The 15,741-nt window shown below is 44.5% G+C and overlaps 1 protein-coding gene across 1 annotated transcript in view; it reads left to right on the top strand.

Annotated features, from left to right (window-relative positions):
• The window catches only part of stxbp5l (syntaxin binding protein 5L), a gene marked incomplete at both ends in the record, with an annotated part of 185,613 nt that overhangs the window by 104,771 nt on the left and 65,101 nt on the right, over nt 1-15,741 (top strand). Inside the window, 2 exons of the mRNA XM_080019018.1 lie at nt 1,584-1,647; nt 12,992-13,075. Coding sequence (XP_079875144.1) covers nt 1,584-1,647; nt 12,992-13,075 — 148 coding nt within the window. The remainder of the gene's footprint in view (nt 1-1,583; nt 1,648-12,991; nt 13,076-15,741) is intronic.

Raw genomic sequence — 15,741 nt, 5'->3', positions numbered from 1 at the left:
TGATCCATAAGGCAGCTTTTCAAAGAGCTTCTCCAAGTATATTACATGTTGTCATAACAGCTATACTTAAGTATGTACAGTACATTTAATGTAAGTATAAGCGTACCCTTGAATACAGTACACCTTGTTAATATATCCGTTAACTAGGTATACACAAATTGATTAAACCCATTTTCATGCACGTATTCTTGAATACATGTATTTATCATCCACGTATCCACATTTACCATGTAGAGTTTTGACCCTTTTCACTTGCCATAGGATACCTGCATCTCTGTGCATGCATGCATGTGTCAGGTTTGGTTATACTCAGCCACAGCTACAAGAATTGCCCTGCGATTAAAGGTCAAGGGGGCGCATTTGTGTCGCATCAGAAACAATTTTTCTGCTTTCAAGGATGTTGGTGTGTGTTCATGTGTGTCTGCATTTGTTCTGGATGGCTGCCGTGACAAGATCAGGCCTTGGCGTTCACCTATTTTGGCGACCAAGGCAAATGTAATGTGCTTGTTTTGTGCTTTCAACGTCTTGTCGATAGCCTTGCTTATAATCACAGTCGTATCATAATTACATCCATTCGCTTTACGTGCATAGACTCATCCATTTCCAGCTAGAGATATAAAAGAAAACCCTGAAGGCTCCTTTTTAGTCGCCCTAGCCGTAGTGTCGTTTAATGCGCGTGTCATATACTGTATGATGTCATTGCGACGATTTGGCGCAAGGGCACGCACTTCTCAATTTTTGGAACTCCGCGCCGTGCACTTCAGGGAATTCAAGATGGACGCGTTGGAAGGAAGGTTGTGCTTAGAGGTCCACAGGTACAATCTGAACAATCCATTCATGCGTGACCACAAAAAAAAACATTTGGCTCTGAATTCATGGAAGGAGATAGCACTGTCTCTGTCCAAATATTTGGACTATTTTAATACCTCGGGACTTGTTCGTAATGTTTTCACCGACAATTTGCACAAAATCAAGACTAGATATATAAAAAAAACAATATATATTTAAAGCTATATTTATTTAAAACATTCTATTTTAATATTACCGCTCTTTTGTAGTTATTCAGATCCTCCCCTCAGGGCTTCTTTGTAATGTTTACAGTAATTCATTGAGTTTCCATGGTGGTTTGTGCATATCTCCCCCTGTATTTCAGGAGACTGTCACCACGGCATCTACACTGCAACGTGCAACTATAATGCTTGTGCTGTCTGCCATGAGCAGCACAGCTTGCTTGCGGCGACTATAAAGCAGGCTTAAATGACATTTTATGTAAGCCACGCTTTAACAGTCAGATTAGCCTTCAGAAAGTTGCGCACAACTTAAAGTATTTGTGGAGCCTGCATAGTCTTTCAGGGGAGACAAGGGACAAAGACAAGATGTGGTCGTGATGAGTTTTTAACACGAGCGGCGTGGAAATCCTCACCTAACCCTTACAGATCGTGGGGAGGAAATTCGTGAGTCACGGTGTCTTGGCGGTACAGGGAAGACTGAGTACAACTACAGATAAGGGTAACAAGTAATCATAGCCACTCGTTCTGTCTTTCTTCTCTCTCTTCTCTGGTCTCTTCTCCTCCCATTGACAGATCGACTAAAACGCACCCGGGGCCCGTGGTCCATCTGAGCGACAGCCCCAAGGACGAAGGCAAGGTGAGCAGACCAGCAGTTCTTCCAACCCTCCTTCCCATCCGCCACCCTGCCTCCTACCCCCATTGCTTACGTCTGTCACTTTGTACATTTGTTAGTTTTCTCCCTCCGAAACCATTCGATCGATTAACCCACCGTCACCACCCCGTGCCCATTTTTCCCCTGGCGCCCATAATAAATGTTCATTGGCGTGTGTACTGGCCTGGCTTCTTTTTTCCCTCCAAACGACACAGTTGTCATCCCTCTCTCTTACACTGCCGCTGTGGGCGAGTGACATGCGACAGTCTTTGCTTTTTTTTCCGGGGTCAATCCGCGGTCAGCGTGGCGGCGCGCCGCGGAAGGATCCTTTCTGGGCTTAAGCGGGAGCGAGAGGCCACTTGGCGACAGGAATTAATTCATTTTTTTATTACAAATTTATTTATGGGTCCATTATGATTTTGCCTCTCTCCCTTTCTGCCTGTCTCTCTGTATTTCTCTCTGTCAGCACTTTTATGTGAAAATGGGTAGAAGACGAATCAGGGGCTGAAAGCCGCAAGCGGAAAAATGATGCCGGTGTCCAGTATTTGTCACCGTCTAGAGAATAATGGGGTCGGAATGTGGAGCGTGTTTATCGAGGGTTTATTTAGGGTTAGGGCTAGGGTTAGGATTGAGTGTGGAGTATGCGGAATCTTGACGTTTTCCTGTGACAGCCAACGGTAACATTTCAGCTATAGGCAGATAAATGAACCCAACGGTTAAATGATGTGCTATCCATTTTTTTACTTGCTTAAGTCATGTGGAAGAAATTCTTCTGCAATGATCGGTGACGTTAATCTGCCCGCTACAAGAAAACAAAAACTGAGAATATTCAAGATTAATTATTCTGCATAATGAAGAGAAAGATTCAGTAGTGCTCCAAAGCAGTGTTCTGATCAGTCTAATCTTATTTCTGATGAAGAGGGCTTTATACAACAACAGAGGGTGTGGCTTGGGTCAGAAGTCATTTACAAGTCTGTGTCCCTCAACTGTCTCCCTGGATGCCAACCTCAAACAGTCAATTCACAGGAACGTGTAAATGACCTGGCAGACGCGGATTACAGTCCCTTACAATGCACCTCCAGGCTCCCCTGGGGTTATTCTTCATCTCCTTACAAGGTAAACAGCGCCAAATACGATCTGGTTCTTCCATGTTAGAATTGACATTGTAGAAAGAAAGAACATTTCTCCTTACATAAAGGGGGTTCCTGGGAAAACAGAGACAATGTTTTAAAAAACTCCCCCTCTGGAGGTAGAGGCCTTTGTCCTTATTCAAAATAAATGATCCTAAGCATTTTTCTCTAACAGTCACGGGACAAATTCAATGTGCAATTTCAATTTCTTTGTTTAAACAGCATAGCTATAGCCATTGCATAGCTATATTCATTCATGTTCTTCTAAGCATCTTTATCTCCAATGTATCAATTCAAAACATTTAAAAAGCTCAGAGGGGAACCATTTTTTTTGTACCTAAACCTTAGCTTTAGATCATTGAGAATCGACCTGAGTGATTTGCATCAAAATATTTAGTAAAGCAAAAATAAATATATGTTCTGAGATTCACACAACACAGAAAAATGTGTTAATAACCACCCCGGCAAAAATAAAAGAAAAATTAATCGCCACGTATGTTCTGAGTGAAATTGTACTTTTACACCACTGTTGTAAAAGTCCGGTTACCGAAAATGATTTATCTTACCAGATCAATTTGAACCATATCGGTCACGTTTCAATAACAGTCTATGGGAGAGAGGGCGCGGGGGGAAGGGGCCCCCTGCTACCGGTGTAGGTATCGGATGTGGCAGATCGGCTCACACGTGGGAGTCAGAGGGTGAAACAAACCCTGTGGCACAATGAAAGTGAGGCCGGGTGCCGGATGCAGTCATTTGCCTGTATCACCCGTGCCTTCGGGGAGGTGGAGCTGCTATGTTTTATATGAGCATTATTACCAGACTTTGACCAGCATAGTGCCATGAAGCATAAAACACTTTTCTCGTGGTTTCGTACCTGAACACAGAAGTTACATAGTGCAAGAACAGGCGTTCGGGGGGATGGGTGGGAATGAAAGAGGTGGCATTCTGCATTATCAGTATAAGTCAGTGTACCATCAAAAATATTTTGAAGCTGTTATTTTAAGGTAAAAAAAAGTTACGTTGCGTTGCTTAAATCGTGTTAAATGTTTATGTGGCAGTTCCACCTGACAGACACAACCCAAGTGACGTTTTCAGGGCCCTCTGACACAGAGACACAAGCACAGATGTTGCAAACATACGTGGCAAGATGTAACAGGCCGGGAGCAGATGGACACCTGTCATGACAGACGCTCTCCCGTGTGTATATCGGGATGGGTTATTTTCCTGTTGCTCATTGATTGCTTTGACGAGCAATGTTTCTGACAGCATGTTTCTGCCAGTGGGCACCGGGGGACACACACACACAGTGGAGATCGCGATCACTTGTGCCCTGATTGCTCTCTCTCGCATCCATAATGCGCAATGCGCAATTTTCGCCCGTCTCCATCTCCCTCTGCGTTTTTCCATGGGATCGGCGCCAAGACTTGGCATGAGTTCACGGTCTCCCTGAAGACGCCTTTAACTCCAGGTATTTATACCCAAAACAGCGGTTTATCCCAACCCTGGTGTTTGTATAGTGTTAGACAAGGGGCGATGCCGAGTATGACCGATCCACATCATCGAGTCATGATTTAGCCCTTCCAAAAATATCCGGACCACAAAAATGGTGAGAAACAGTTTCACGATCTGACTCCACAATTCAGGACTATAGTTAACTGTATTTTCACATGTTTTCCAATATATATATATGTGTTGAGAAACAAATCACTAAAGTCACTTTACAGGGACTTTAGGAAGAGCTTCATCTGACTGCCAAGCAGCTGGGGAATCACAACACAAACGTGACCACCATCGCCCCTTTGTATTACGTATTACAGCTTGGTTGGTCAGGTTTTTAATTTAATGCAGTTTGGCAGAACATGAGAAAGCAAAGGGATATGGCCTGACAGGAAATATTACCTCCTTCAATGATCAGTGGGTCTTTTGTGATGATTGATTTCAGTTTATACTTAACTTAATTTATTTTATTTAAATAGCCAATGGGCATTGATGTCGGGGTCAATTATGGCCCTTGGTCCCATGGTTGATTAAATAGGCCCTGGAGTTGCGTGGTAATAAAAAATGCATAGTAACTCTGTTAAATCACAGTCAAACTGGGTGAACGTGAGTAAGTTAATTTAGGTTTCAACGGAGGTTCCGGTTGAAAAATTGTGTTTCATTTGGCCTGGTTGTACCAGGAGTTGCACTAAGAGGGAATTTAGAAACAAAGCGAGAGCGCCAAAGGTCGCACAGAGGTGATGGTGTAGGTGTGTATATATTTGTGTGTGTGTGTGTGTGTGTGTGTGTGTGTGTGCGTGTGTGCGCATGTGTGTGCGTGTGTGTGTGCGTGTGTGTGTGCGGGTGTGTGTGTGTGTGTGTGTGTGTGTGGAGACAGGATGCTTTCCGCGCCACCTGCTCTCCGTTTCTTTTCCTGTAATCTGGATTGTCACATACTGCCTCCCCCTTCCACATGTGGAGTGTGTGTCTGTTTGTGTGTGTTTGAGGGGGTGGATGCATCGTCTCAACCTCTCCATCTTCAAGGCACCCTGGCCCTCAGATCCACCTCCCACGTCACTGTGCGCCTCCTCTGATCTGCCTGTTCGAGTGCGCATGGCATTCTGCTCCTTCATGTTATTATCCACTTCGTTGTTTGCATCACGGCGTGACAGTGAATGCTTTACTATGTGTGTGTGTTATGCTCACTGACTCAGAACGGATGTGAGCCCATAAGCACAACAAAAAAAAAGCAGGTAAGAAGTCAAAGTTCGCTGGGTTTTTTTTTTTAAATAGGCAGGGATAAAAACCAGGTCATCAGTCAGAGAAGGAAAACTTATTGGTCAGGGAACAGGCAGAGAATCAGGTTCCAGGAAAAGAAGAAGAGGATCAGAGTCCAGGAAATCAGGCAGAGGTTCAGACGGAAGGTACAGGAAACAGGTAGTAGTTCGGGAAAGCTCAGCATGATGCAAGAGACAATCTGGCAGAGAACAAAGGGAAGTGGACTGGTATTTATACTGAGGGACTAATGAACTGCAGGCGACAAAAAGCAAAGCTAAAGGGAGTGAAATGGACATGGAGGATCGGAAATGACATGGAGGTTAATGACATGGAATGAGGAAATGACCAGATGAAAATAAAACATGAAAACAAATATAAATCCTAGGAGATGAGGGAGGTATCATGGTAGAACCCCCCCTCTAGGGACGATCCCCTACATCCAACCATGCTGGTCCGGATGGTCCCGTGGAAGTCCTGGATGAGGGATGGGTCCAGGATGGCACGTGTCGCTCCCAATCTACCAGATACTGGAGACCCCATTACACAACAACAGCTGCTGAGTTTACGATCTTGGATGAAGGGAATGTATTCGAGGTTCTTGTGGTCAGTCCAGACAATGAATGGTTGCTCTGCTCCCTCCAACCAGTGCCTTCACTCCTCCAATAGCATCTTAACTTGCAACAGCTTCCGGTTCCCCATGTCATAATTGTGCTCTGCACGGGATAACTTGCAAGAGAAGAAGTCACACGGGTGAAGTTTTTGGTCGACAGCGGCTTTCTGGTACAGTACGGCCCATACGCCCAAATCTGAGGCATCCACCTACACCACAACCCCAAAAAATCAGCTCCAGAATCAATGAGAACCAACATCATGTGAGACGGCTGGGCCAATCCCAGCTTATCAAGAAGTGGGGAACAAGAGGGTCTTTCCGAGTGGATTGCATAGCTCACCTGCACCCTCTAATTGACTGATGAGCCGCTCCTTTTACTGGACAGTTGGGCACGTAATGGCCCCCTGGCCAAAGGGCAGACAGCAGTTCTCCCTCTGGTGGCGCTGTCATTCCGCTGATGATAGCCTGGTCCTGCCAAGCTAGGGGTGCTCGAGGTAGAATCGGACAAGGAAAGAGGGGGCGAAGCTGGTTCTTGCGTAAGACCCGGAATGACTGGTCATCGCCCTCTTACACCTCTGCTCCAAAAATCGAAAGTATATTGTACAGGAATGCAACACACTTGCATAACAAAATAAAACAAATCTGCTGGTGGGTCCCGAGCCGCCAGCTCGTGGCAAGGCATCGGGCAACTATGAGGAATTCAAATTGCTCTCTCCTGCAAGGGTCTGAATCTCAATGGAATAGTCGATAACTCGCCAGGCCCCCTGGACCAGGTTAAAAAGTCCACGAGCAGCCTCACGACCAGGTGTAGCAAAGTCGAAAACACTCTGGAGACCATCAGAGAAGGCTGTCACTGAAGAGCAGAGGTTCGACTGCTTCTCCCACTTGCCGGTACCCCAGTCCCGAGTGTGCATGCAGTGTGCAAGAAATCTGTAAAAAATAAAAGTTCAAAGACTTTTCTATTGAAATTTTAAAATTTTCAAGTTTAACAGCACTCACACTCGGTAATAGTAATACTAGGATATAAACTACATGTTGCACAGCCTTTTGCTTTGCTATTGAACTTTGTAATTTAAAAAATGTAAGTAAAAAACTTTTATGGTGAAATTAAAACCATGTGTTCTCATTCACATGACACAAAGTTATTGAACTTTGAAAATTCAAAGTCAATTACAAACTCATGTTATTTTTAGACGGTCCTTAATACCCCATTGAAATATTGACCAACTCTCAGCGCTGCCACTGTCCGTGAAGCAGCACATCATTCTGAGGAAGTTTGTGATGTTTATCACGTGAAAACCGGCGAAATGAAATTTTCCCCAAATTAATCCAATACTCTTCCTTAGCTTTGTTGACATAATGAAAAATGTGCTCTCACTTAAGGAACACAACTCACATAACTCTACATTGTGATAAAGACAATGATAACAGCCAATGAGATGCGCTGAGATTGACATGTCATATGCGGATGTATAATAATGGGCGTGTATCAATGTTTCCTCCTGCGTGAGTTCCAGTCGGAACAGAACTTATGCTTCACCGTGCGTTTTCACAATTCAACCCTGCCAACAGTTTTTAGTTTTTCATGCCTTTTTCTGAATTTCCCGGCTAGCACTGGGTACTTACACCAGCATCGCTGAACAATTAAACTCTGCAAACAGTTTTCCTCAGGCCCTATCAGTGTCAAGTGTTGGGTGTGGGAGGGCCGCTCTGTTTTTTATCCAGTGGTGCCGTGGGGGCGTGTCTGTACAAGTGTGTGTGTGTGTGTGTGTGTGTGTGTGTGTGTGTGTGAGAATGTAAGGCACTGAAAACCGGGTGAAGTCACAGCAGCAGCCGGCGCTGCAGCAAGTATAGCGATGATAAAGTTATTGCAATGATAACATTTTCATTATTGTCTTGTCACTGGCCCAACAACCACCAGCCCACCGGCGGTCTTCCCCCTTCTCCTTCCCCTTCTTCCTCCTTAGCCACTCCAGGCCTGCATACAACTGCGGACCTAACGCAACCGTGAAGATTTTTAAATAATAGAGGAAGTTATTCTTCTGATATTCTCTGCCATTACCCCTTCAAAAAGGCAAAATCAAAATCATCCCCACAAGTTTTAGGAAGTAACCATTGTTGTTATTTAACAACTTGTCACTACTTCCACGAAATGCCATGTTTTGCGTTGCCAGGCCTCCAATACACCAATACTCGAATACACACGACTGATTAATCACGGGTAAACCCGCTAAAATAGGGGATTGACGCCTTTTCCATTGCCATGAAAAATGCTGTTCTTTTTATGTTTTCTGGTGTGTCACGTTTGACGTCACGAACACGCCGGAAAAGGGGCGTGTTATGTTTCCAGTGTCATTTGGAAAAAAACAGTAGAGGTGACAGCAACTTAAACAATGACGTAAAACTCTAAAACCTGTAAAAAACTATAAAAAAAGCCTCATCACCTAGCGAGGCTCGATTCCATTAGTTCCTACAAAAGAACCGTTCAAAATAATCTGATTGTTCGTATATCTATACTGGATCGCTGGTCCGATCAACAGCGCACCGGTCCTCCGGCGGCGGGGAGCGGAGACACTCCTCCGGTTCGAAGACCGGCTTGGGGCGGTGCTGGAGTGGCTTGGAACCCAGCGGGTTCTCCGCTGTGGTCCCCTCGGAGCAGTCCCCACACTCATAACATTTCATGGTCCCCCATGCGGAAGAAAATCATTAAGTTCTGATTTTGTGTTTGAATTGTAGCGGATATGAAATGATCAAATGATACATGGATATTCCTGTCTATTAACGCGCCAACGTCCAGAACTTCAATGTGCGTCGTATGACAGAAACAGAGGGGAACCTTTCCCACAAACGACAAATGCTGGATGTTTTGGCGCAGTGGGAAAGGGATATCACAACGCTAATCAGACAGTGCAGCACTTTCTGCCAATGAATAGTCTCTATTGTCTCCTAGTTTATCCATGGTTCTTGGAGAAGCCAACCTGATGTCCACTTCTTTCCCTTTGTGGAAGCATTCCACAGGATCGCTTGCCTTTTTGTGGGTGCTTAATATGCTTCCAATATATATTCTTCCAATCATTGACACTATCTCTTGCAAGGGCAAATTTCTACTTTGCATTGTTACAGCAGCAAAGGGGATAGCACAATAGCAAGAAGCATTAGTAAATAAGTAATTCTAAATTAGAATATATATATATATATATATAATAAGTAAAGAGTATACATTATACATTGTAGAGTGAAATTGCACATGAATGAAATGTCAGTTTTGGTGTGTGGTCTGCTGGGAGCAGTGTTGATTGTAAAGTCTGACAGCAGCAGGAGGAAGGAGGTATTTCTCCTTCACACACCACGGGAGCACTGAAGGAGCTCCCGAGTGCTCTCAGACTGTCCTGCATGGGGTGGGGCATGTTCTCCATCAGTGATGATAGCTTAGCCATCATTCTCCTTTCACCCACCACCTCCACTGGGTCGAGGGGGCGTCCCAGGACAGAGCTGGCCTTCCTAACCAGCCTGTTAAGTCTTTTCCTGCTGCACCAACAGACCACTCCGTAGAAGATGGCTGATGCCACCACAGAGTCAAAAAAGGTCTTCAAGAGTGGCCCTTGTACTCCAAAAGACCAGAGTCTACTCAGCAGGTTGAGTCTGCTCTGTCCTTTTTTACACAGTGCATTTGTATTGTTAGTCCAGTCCAGATTTTTATTCAGGTGAACACCCAGGTATTTGTAAGATTTCGCCATCTCAATGTCCATACCCTGGATGTTCACTGGTATAGGAGGAGAGTGGTTGCACCTGTGGAAGACTAACACCAGCTCTTTGGTTTTCCCTGCATTGATCGGGAGGCTGTTCCGCTGGCTCCAATCCACAAAGCCCTGGATCAGTTCTCCGTACTGCCTTTTTTCCCCGTCTGTGATGATGCCAATGATTTCTGAGTCATCAGAGTACTTTTGCAGGTGGCAGTTAGCTGATTGTTGCGTGAAGTCTGCAGTGATATACTGTATGTAGTCGGTAGATGATAGGTGCGATGTCAGTGCCACCAGCCTGTAGTTGTTGATGTCCTTGGGGTGTAGGGTCTTGGGCACTGGTACCATGCAGGATGTTTTCAACAGCTGTGGGACTCTCCCCAGCTTCATGGTCAGGTTATAAAATGTGCTCAACTATCCTGCACAGCTGGTCTGCACAGGACTTGAGAAGCCTTGACCTAATGCCATCAGGACACGCAACCTTTCTCTTCCTAATCCTTCTGAGTTCTTGCCTCATCTGGTTGGTTGTGAGGGACAGATTTGGGGGGGCTATATGTTGGAGGTGGTGGGTGGAGGGGTGGAGGTGCGAGTGGGACAGTGTACAGGGGGTGCAGATGATGGAGGTTGTAGCAGGGAGGACTGGATAGGGGGAGGAGCAGATGACTGATGAAATCTGTTAAAGAAAAAGTTCAGATCATTCACTCACTTTTGGTTCCCCACAGGCTGAGAGTTGGGTTCCCTGTAACCAGAGATGGTTTAAAGACCCCTCCATACTCATAATCGCTAACGTTGTTCTGCAGCATCTGACCCTCCATCTTCCTACTGTACTGTAGCTGTTTTTTTCCCGCCCTAGTCCTCCTTCTCAGCTCGCTCTCCAGATTCTTAAGCTCTTCCCTTTTTCCTGGCCCAAAGGCCCTCCTTTTCTCCTTAAGAAGAGCCTTTATGTCAGGAGTAATCCAGACTTTATTGTTGGAAAAACATCATAAAGTCCTGGTGAGTATGGCATTTTCCATACCAAAGTTAAGTCCGTAATACAGTGAGACTGTCAATGACTGAATGAATGTGGCATGCGGATGCTGCGACTGCAGCCTGCTTGTAGCTGAGTCGATGACATCACAGGCCACCTCAGCGTTAGCAGAAGGGGGATATACTCCGCTATCGCGATAACATACACTCCGCGAGAACATGCAAGAATTCTCTCTATAAGTAGAATGGCCTCATGCTAACGGCAACAGCTTGACGTTTTGTTTGTGTGTTTGTTTTATTAACAAGAGCAATGCACAGGCTCTGCTCTTGCAGGGAAGGGGCGGCAGAACTGACAACACAAATCGAAAAAAGCAGGTCTAAAGTTCTGCTTCACCAAAAAATGATTATTATGCATCGGGGGCGCAATTATGAATTGTGATCGCTGTGGAGTTGCCAGCTTGCCTGGGTCCACTGTGGAGCGCAATGCTCAGCATAATGGTATGGTCCACTTTAGGCGTCTCTGAAATCGTATTCCAAAATTCTTCCAGGCATGAATATGGGAAATATATTGTAAAGTTTGCAATTACAGGTAAGGATATATAAGTGTTTTGACCCGCCTGACCTGTTGTTTTTACCCTTTTTGGGAGGATTTAAGTCTTGATTAGTCCCCTGTAATTTGAATGTTGATAGCCATCAAACTGCCCTTTACACATGTGAAACTTTGGGACAACTTAACCTGGCAACCAGAAGCAAACTGTGAACTGACGGCTGATTGGACGTTTGGACGATTTCAGCAAAATAATTACAATGTAACGTGAAATTTCGCTGTCACAAACTGCTGTTCTTAGGCATGACATGTGCCTGTCATTTCATTGTGTATCAAGCTCACGGTGCAGGTTTTATCTCATGTGAGTGTCCCCTATACTACTTTTCAGTTCTATATCCTGTCCTTGTCTGACACCCACTGATCTGAAGTGCTAATTTGACTTCCTACTTCCAGACGAAGACCGCCAACCTCTTAAACTCTATCAATTCTTCCTTTCTGTCACCTTCTTCCCCTTAAAATTCTACTTTTCTCCCCTGAAACACCGCTACCCCCAGGTAGCACCTCTGTAAGCCCTCAGACATATCCTGCCTCACGTTTCACCCCTTCCCGACATTAAAGCCCCTCTACGTATTCTGCAGGGATGAGGATAAGAACCCCGGGCCCGGAGACACTGAGACAAATTGCCTGCGTTCTCGGCAAAACACCCATGGTGGAGATCATCCTTTTCCCAATCCCACTTAATCACAGCTCACACAGGCCGGGGTGGACTGGAGATGAGCATACGCAAACAACGCACAAGCACACGCAAACTGAATTTCAACTGAAATATTGAGTGGGTTGGAGGGCTTTGGTGGCGAGAGAGAGATGTGTTTCAGACTCGGAGGTTGAAACTGGCCTTGCACGAAGTCCATAAGAACTTTTGAGAGGCTGGTGTTTCACCGGCATTTGGCCGCAGATGTGGAAGATACAAACGACCTATTTGGTCACATCTCCAAGTACTCTACGTCAAGCTTCAAATTTCGCTGTTTGAACATAATTTCATTCCCGTCAATTGGACTAGTTTTTGGTGAAATTACAACATCAGACAAGGCAAGACCCAACAAGTTAACATGTCATAACAATAGTCTCTCTAGTGGTGAGATAAATTGAATTTTGGAGCCAATGTTTACCTTCTATGGATGCTGTGTCATTTCATTGCTCGAGACTAGAAGTATAACAGGGTTTTGTAAAAGTAACTTCTGAGAAGGATTGTATTCTGAGTAGCTTTTGAGTGTCTGGCCTTTTTCCATATATTTAATTTCGTCTAGACTTCAACGCAAAACTGAATACTATTCAGTTTGTAAAGGTCACCCGTCTGGAGAACAAGGTTTCAATTTTCTTTCCACTTCTGTTCAGCGATGGGCACATCATTTCATTTTCATCTTCCTTTTGTCATGTTCCCTTCTTCTCTCTCTCTCTCTCTCTCTCTCTCTCTCTCTCTCGCTCTCTCTCTCTCTCTCTCTCTCTCGCTCTCTCTCTCTCTGTCCTTTTCCCACCACCTCCTGCTGTAAACTACACTTTTTCCCCACTGCCTCTTCTGCAGCTGCTCATCGGCTTCGAGAGTGGAACCATAGTGCAGTGGGACCTCCGTGTCAAGAAGGCCGACTTTCGGATTTACTACGACGAGGTGAGCCCTGATCTCGAAAAAACATAACCAGGACCAAGTAAGAGAGAGAATTACTATTCCTTGAGTTGAGATTCATGAAAAAGCATCTAAGTCACAAGGTGGTATAGCTATGTACATTATGTTTGTCACGTACTGTTCTGCGCCATGTTTTGCTCTGAAGATTATGAGTCAAGTTATATCCATTTCATCTTTCCCAATGTGTGATTTTACCTGCATATGAATGCAAAGATTTCCATATTCCCAACACACACACACACACACACACACACACACACACACACACACACACACACACACACACACACACACACACACACACACACACACACACACACACACACACACACACACACACACACACAAATTTTCCCAAGCACCTTCATTGCACTTCACACCACCGCCATGATCAGATCAAATTGCATCTGGATCTTTTGAGTCCTGTCAGCATCTGGCTTGCCGTTAATTACCAAGGTCTGATAAACCTCCTCATCTGTCTTTGTCTCGCGCTACACAACACTACCGGCATCTGATGGCGCCCATGAGAAGTATCACGATGGCAGCCTGGCCAAAAAAGACGCGTTCTGCTACGGTTGTCTCTGTGCGATGCATTCCTGACACGGAAAACCTCGACAAGGAAACGGAGACAGGGTAGATGGCGGCGCTTCTGACATGGAACAAGGCCTCATAAGTTGAGGCAGGGCCTTTCAGCGAGTGCTATACGTGTCACTCCAGTGGAGGTTTGAGGAGACAATCTCACAGACGATCGTCGGATTTCCATCATTTCTGAACGGTTTAGTTCCATACATGGTGGGCAACATGGCCAAAAAAAAACACGGCCCATAGATGTGTTGATCAAGGCCATACCATTGGACCTCTGAAAATCATTAATTACTCAAATAAATTAATAAAGGCTGGGGCTGGGTGCCAGTGGGCCACAAATATTACAGCATTGCTGTAGCCAAAGTGTTGGCTACAGTGTCTGTGCTGTCAACTTCTTCTTGGGCGTTTAAATATTCTGTCTCAAGCACGACAGAAGAGGCGCGAGCGTCTAATCAGCGATTTCTTAGTAGAAGTAGAAGGAGTGGGAAATGACAATTGACTAATGATAGCCTGTTGCTATGTTATGCTAAATTAGGGTTTTCGGAACAGTTTTAACATTTATACAGACTTTATCTGCATTGCAAATGAGAACAAAAAAAAACGAAGTAGGGTCCTAGTACAAGAGTATAATTTGTTTTAAGATTATAAACCCAATAGTCAAGGGCAAGAAAAATCTAGGACGCCAGTGCCAAACTCACATTCAAGCGTAAGGACTAAAACCAAATTTATATTTGCTTCCAAAATGAACTGGCCTACATTACATAGAACTAGACGCAAGTAAGTGGTAAATTGAGGGCATGCGTACGCCTTAAGAAAGTGAATTAACGTTAACAAGAAATTCAGAATTACTGTTAACCAAAAATGAATACATAAATTGACAGTAAAAGTAATGTAAAATGTACCTCCCTGATCTCAGGATCAGAATCAGAATCATAATCAGCTTTATTCGCCAAGTATGTTCATTTACATACGAGGAGTTTGAGTTAGTTTTTTTCATTACTCTCAATGTGCATACATGGACTAGACATACAGCTGAAACATGGACAATGAGCTAAAACATACAAACACATTTAACTACAATATACAGATGTAGATGCATATAAAAGTAAAAAAAATAAATAAATTAAATAAAAAATACATATATATATATATATATATGTATGTACATATATTTTACATATTTTATAGACTTAAAAACATCAGCAATGAAATTGTAGCAGGAAGGCAGTAGTTCAATGCTGCAGAGCGCAAAGATGCTGGAATAATCAACAGGTTACTTAACATACATGAGGTAGGTGGATATGACATTATATGCATGTATATATACCCTGTTCAGGTTTATAATGACAATGACAATATGTTATGCAACTGTTTAGCCTCCCAAATATATAATTTAGAATGTGTATGTACAGAAAGTGTTCAGTGTTACAGTTTTTTTGCACAGGGATTGTCTCTGACACTGTGTCCCTCGCTTAAGTGTTCATCAGAGTGAACACCTGAAGAAAGAAGCTGTTCTGTTGTTTTGGTGCACCTTGTTCTGCAGCACCTACCAGAGGGGAGGAGTTGGAACAGGTTGTATCCGGGGTGTGATGGGTCTGCAGTGATGGTTCCTGCTCATTTCCTGACTCTGGACACGTACAAGAATGAATGGAGGGCACGTTGGCACCAATGATTTTCTCTACAGTCCTGACCGTCCGTTGTAGTCTGTTTACGTCCCGATTGGTGGCCGAACCAGACCAGACAGTGATGGAGGTGCAGAGGACAGACGATTGCAGTGTAGAATCAGCAGCTCCAGAGGCAGGTTGAACTTCCTGATTTGGCGCAGAAAGTACATCCTCTGCTGGGACTTTTTGATGACTGTGTCGATGTTGGGTGTCCACTTTAAGTCCTGGGAGATTGTGGATCCAAGAACCCTGAAGGATTCCATAGCAGACACGGTGCTGTTGAGTATAGTGAGGGCGGCAGTGTTGGGGGGGCTAAAGGGGCTGAAGTCCACTGTCATCTCCACAGTTTTAAGCTTGTTCAGCTCCAGGTTGTTCTGACCGCACCAGAGGGCCGGCTGTTCA

Source organism: Zeus faber (assembly GCF_960531495.2).
Source record: "Zeus faber genome assembly, chromosome: 18".
Lineage (NCBI taxonomy): Eukaryota > Metazoa > Chordata > Actinopteri > Zeiformes > Zeidae > Zeus > Zeus faber.
This window is presented reverse-complemented; position numbering and strand designations above follow the sequence as displayed.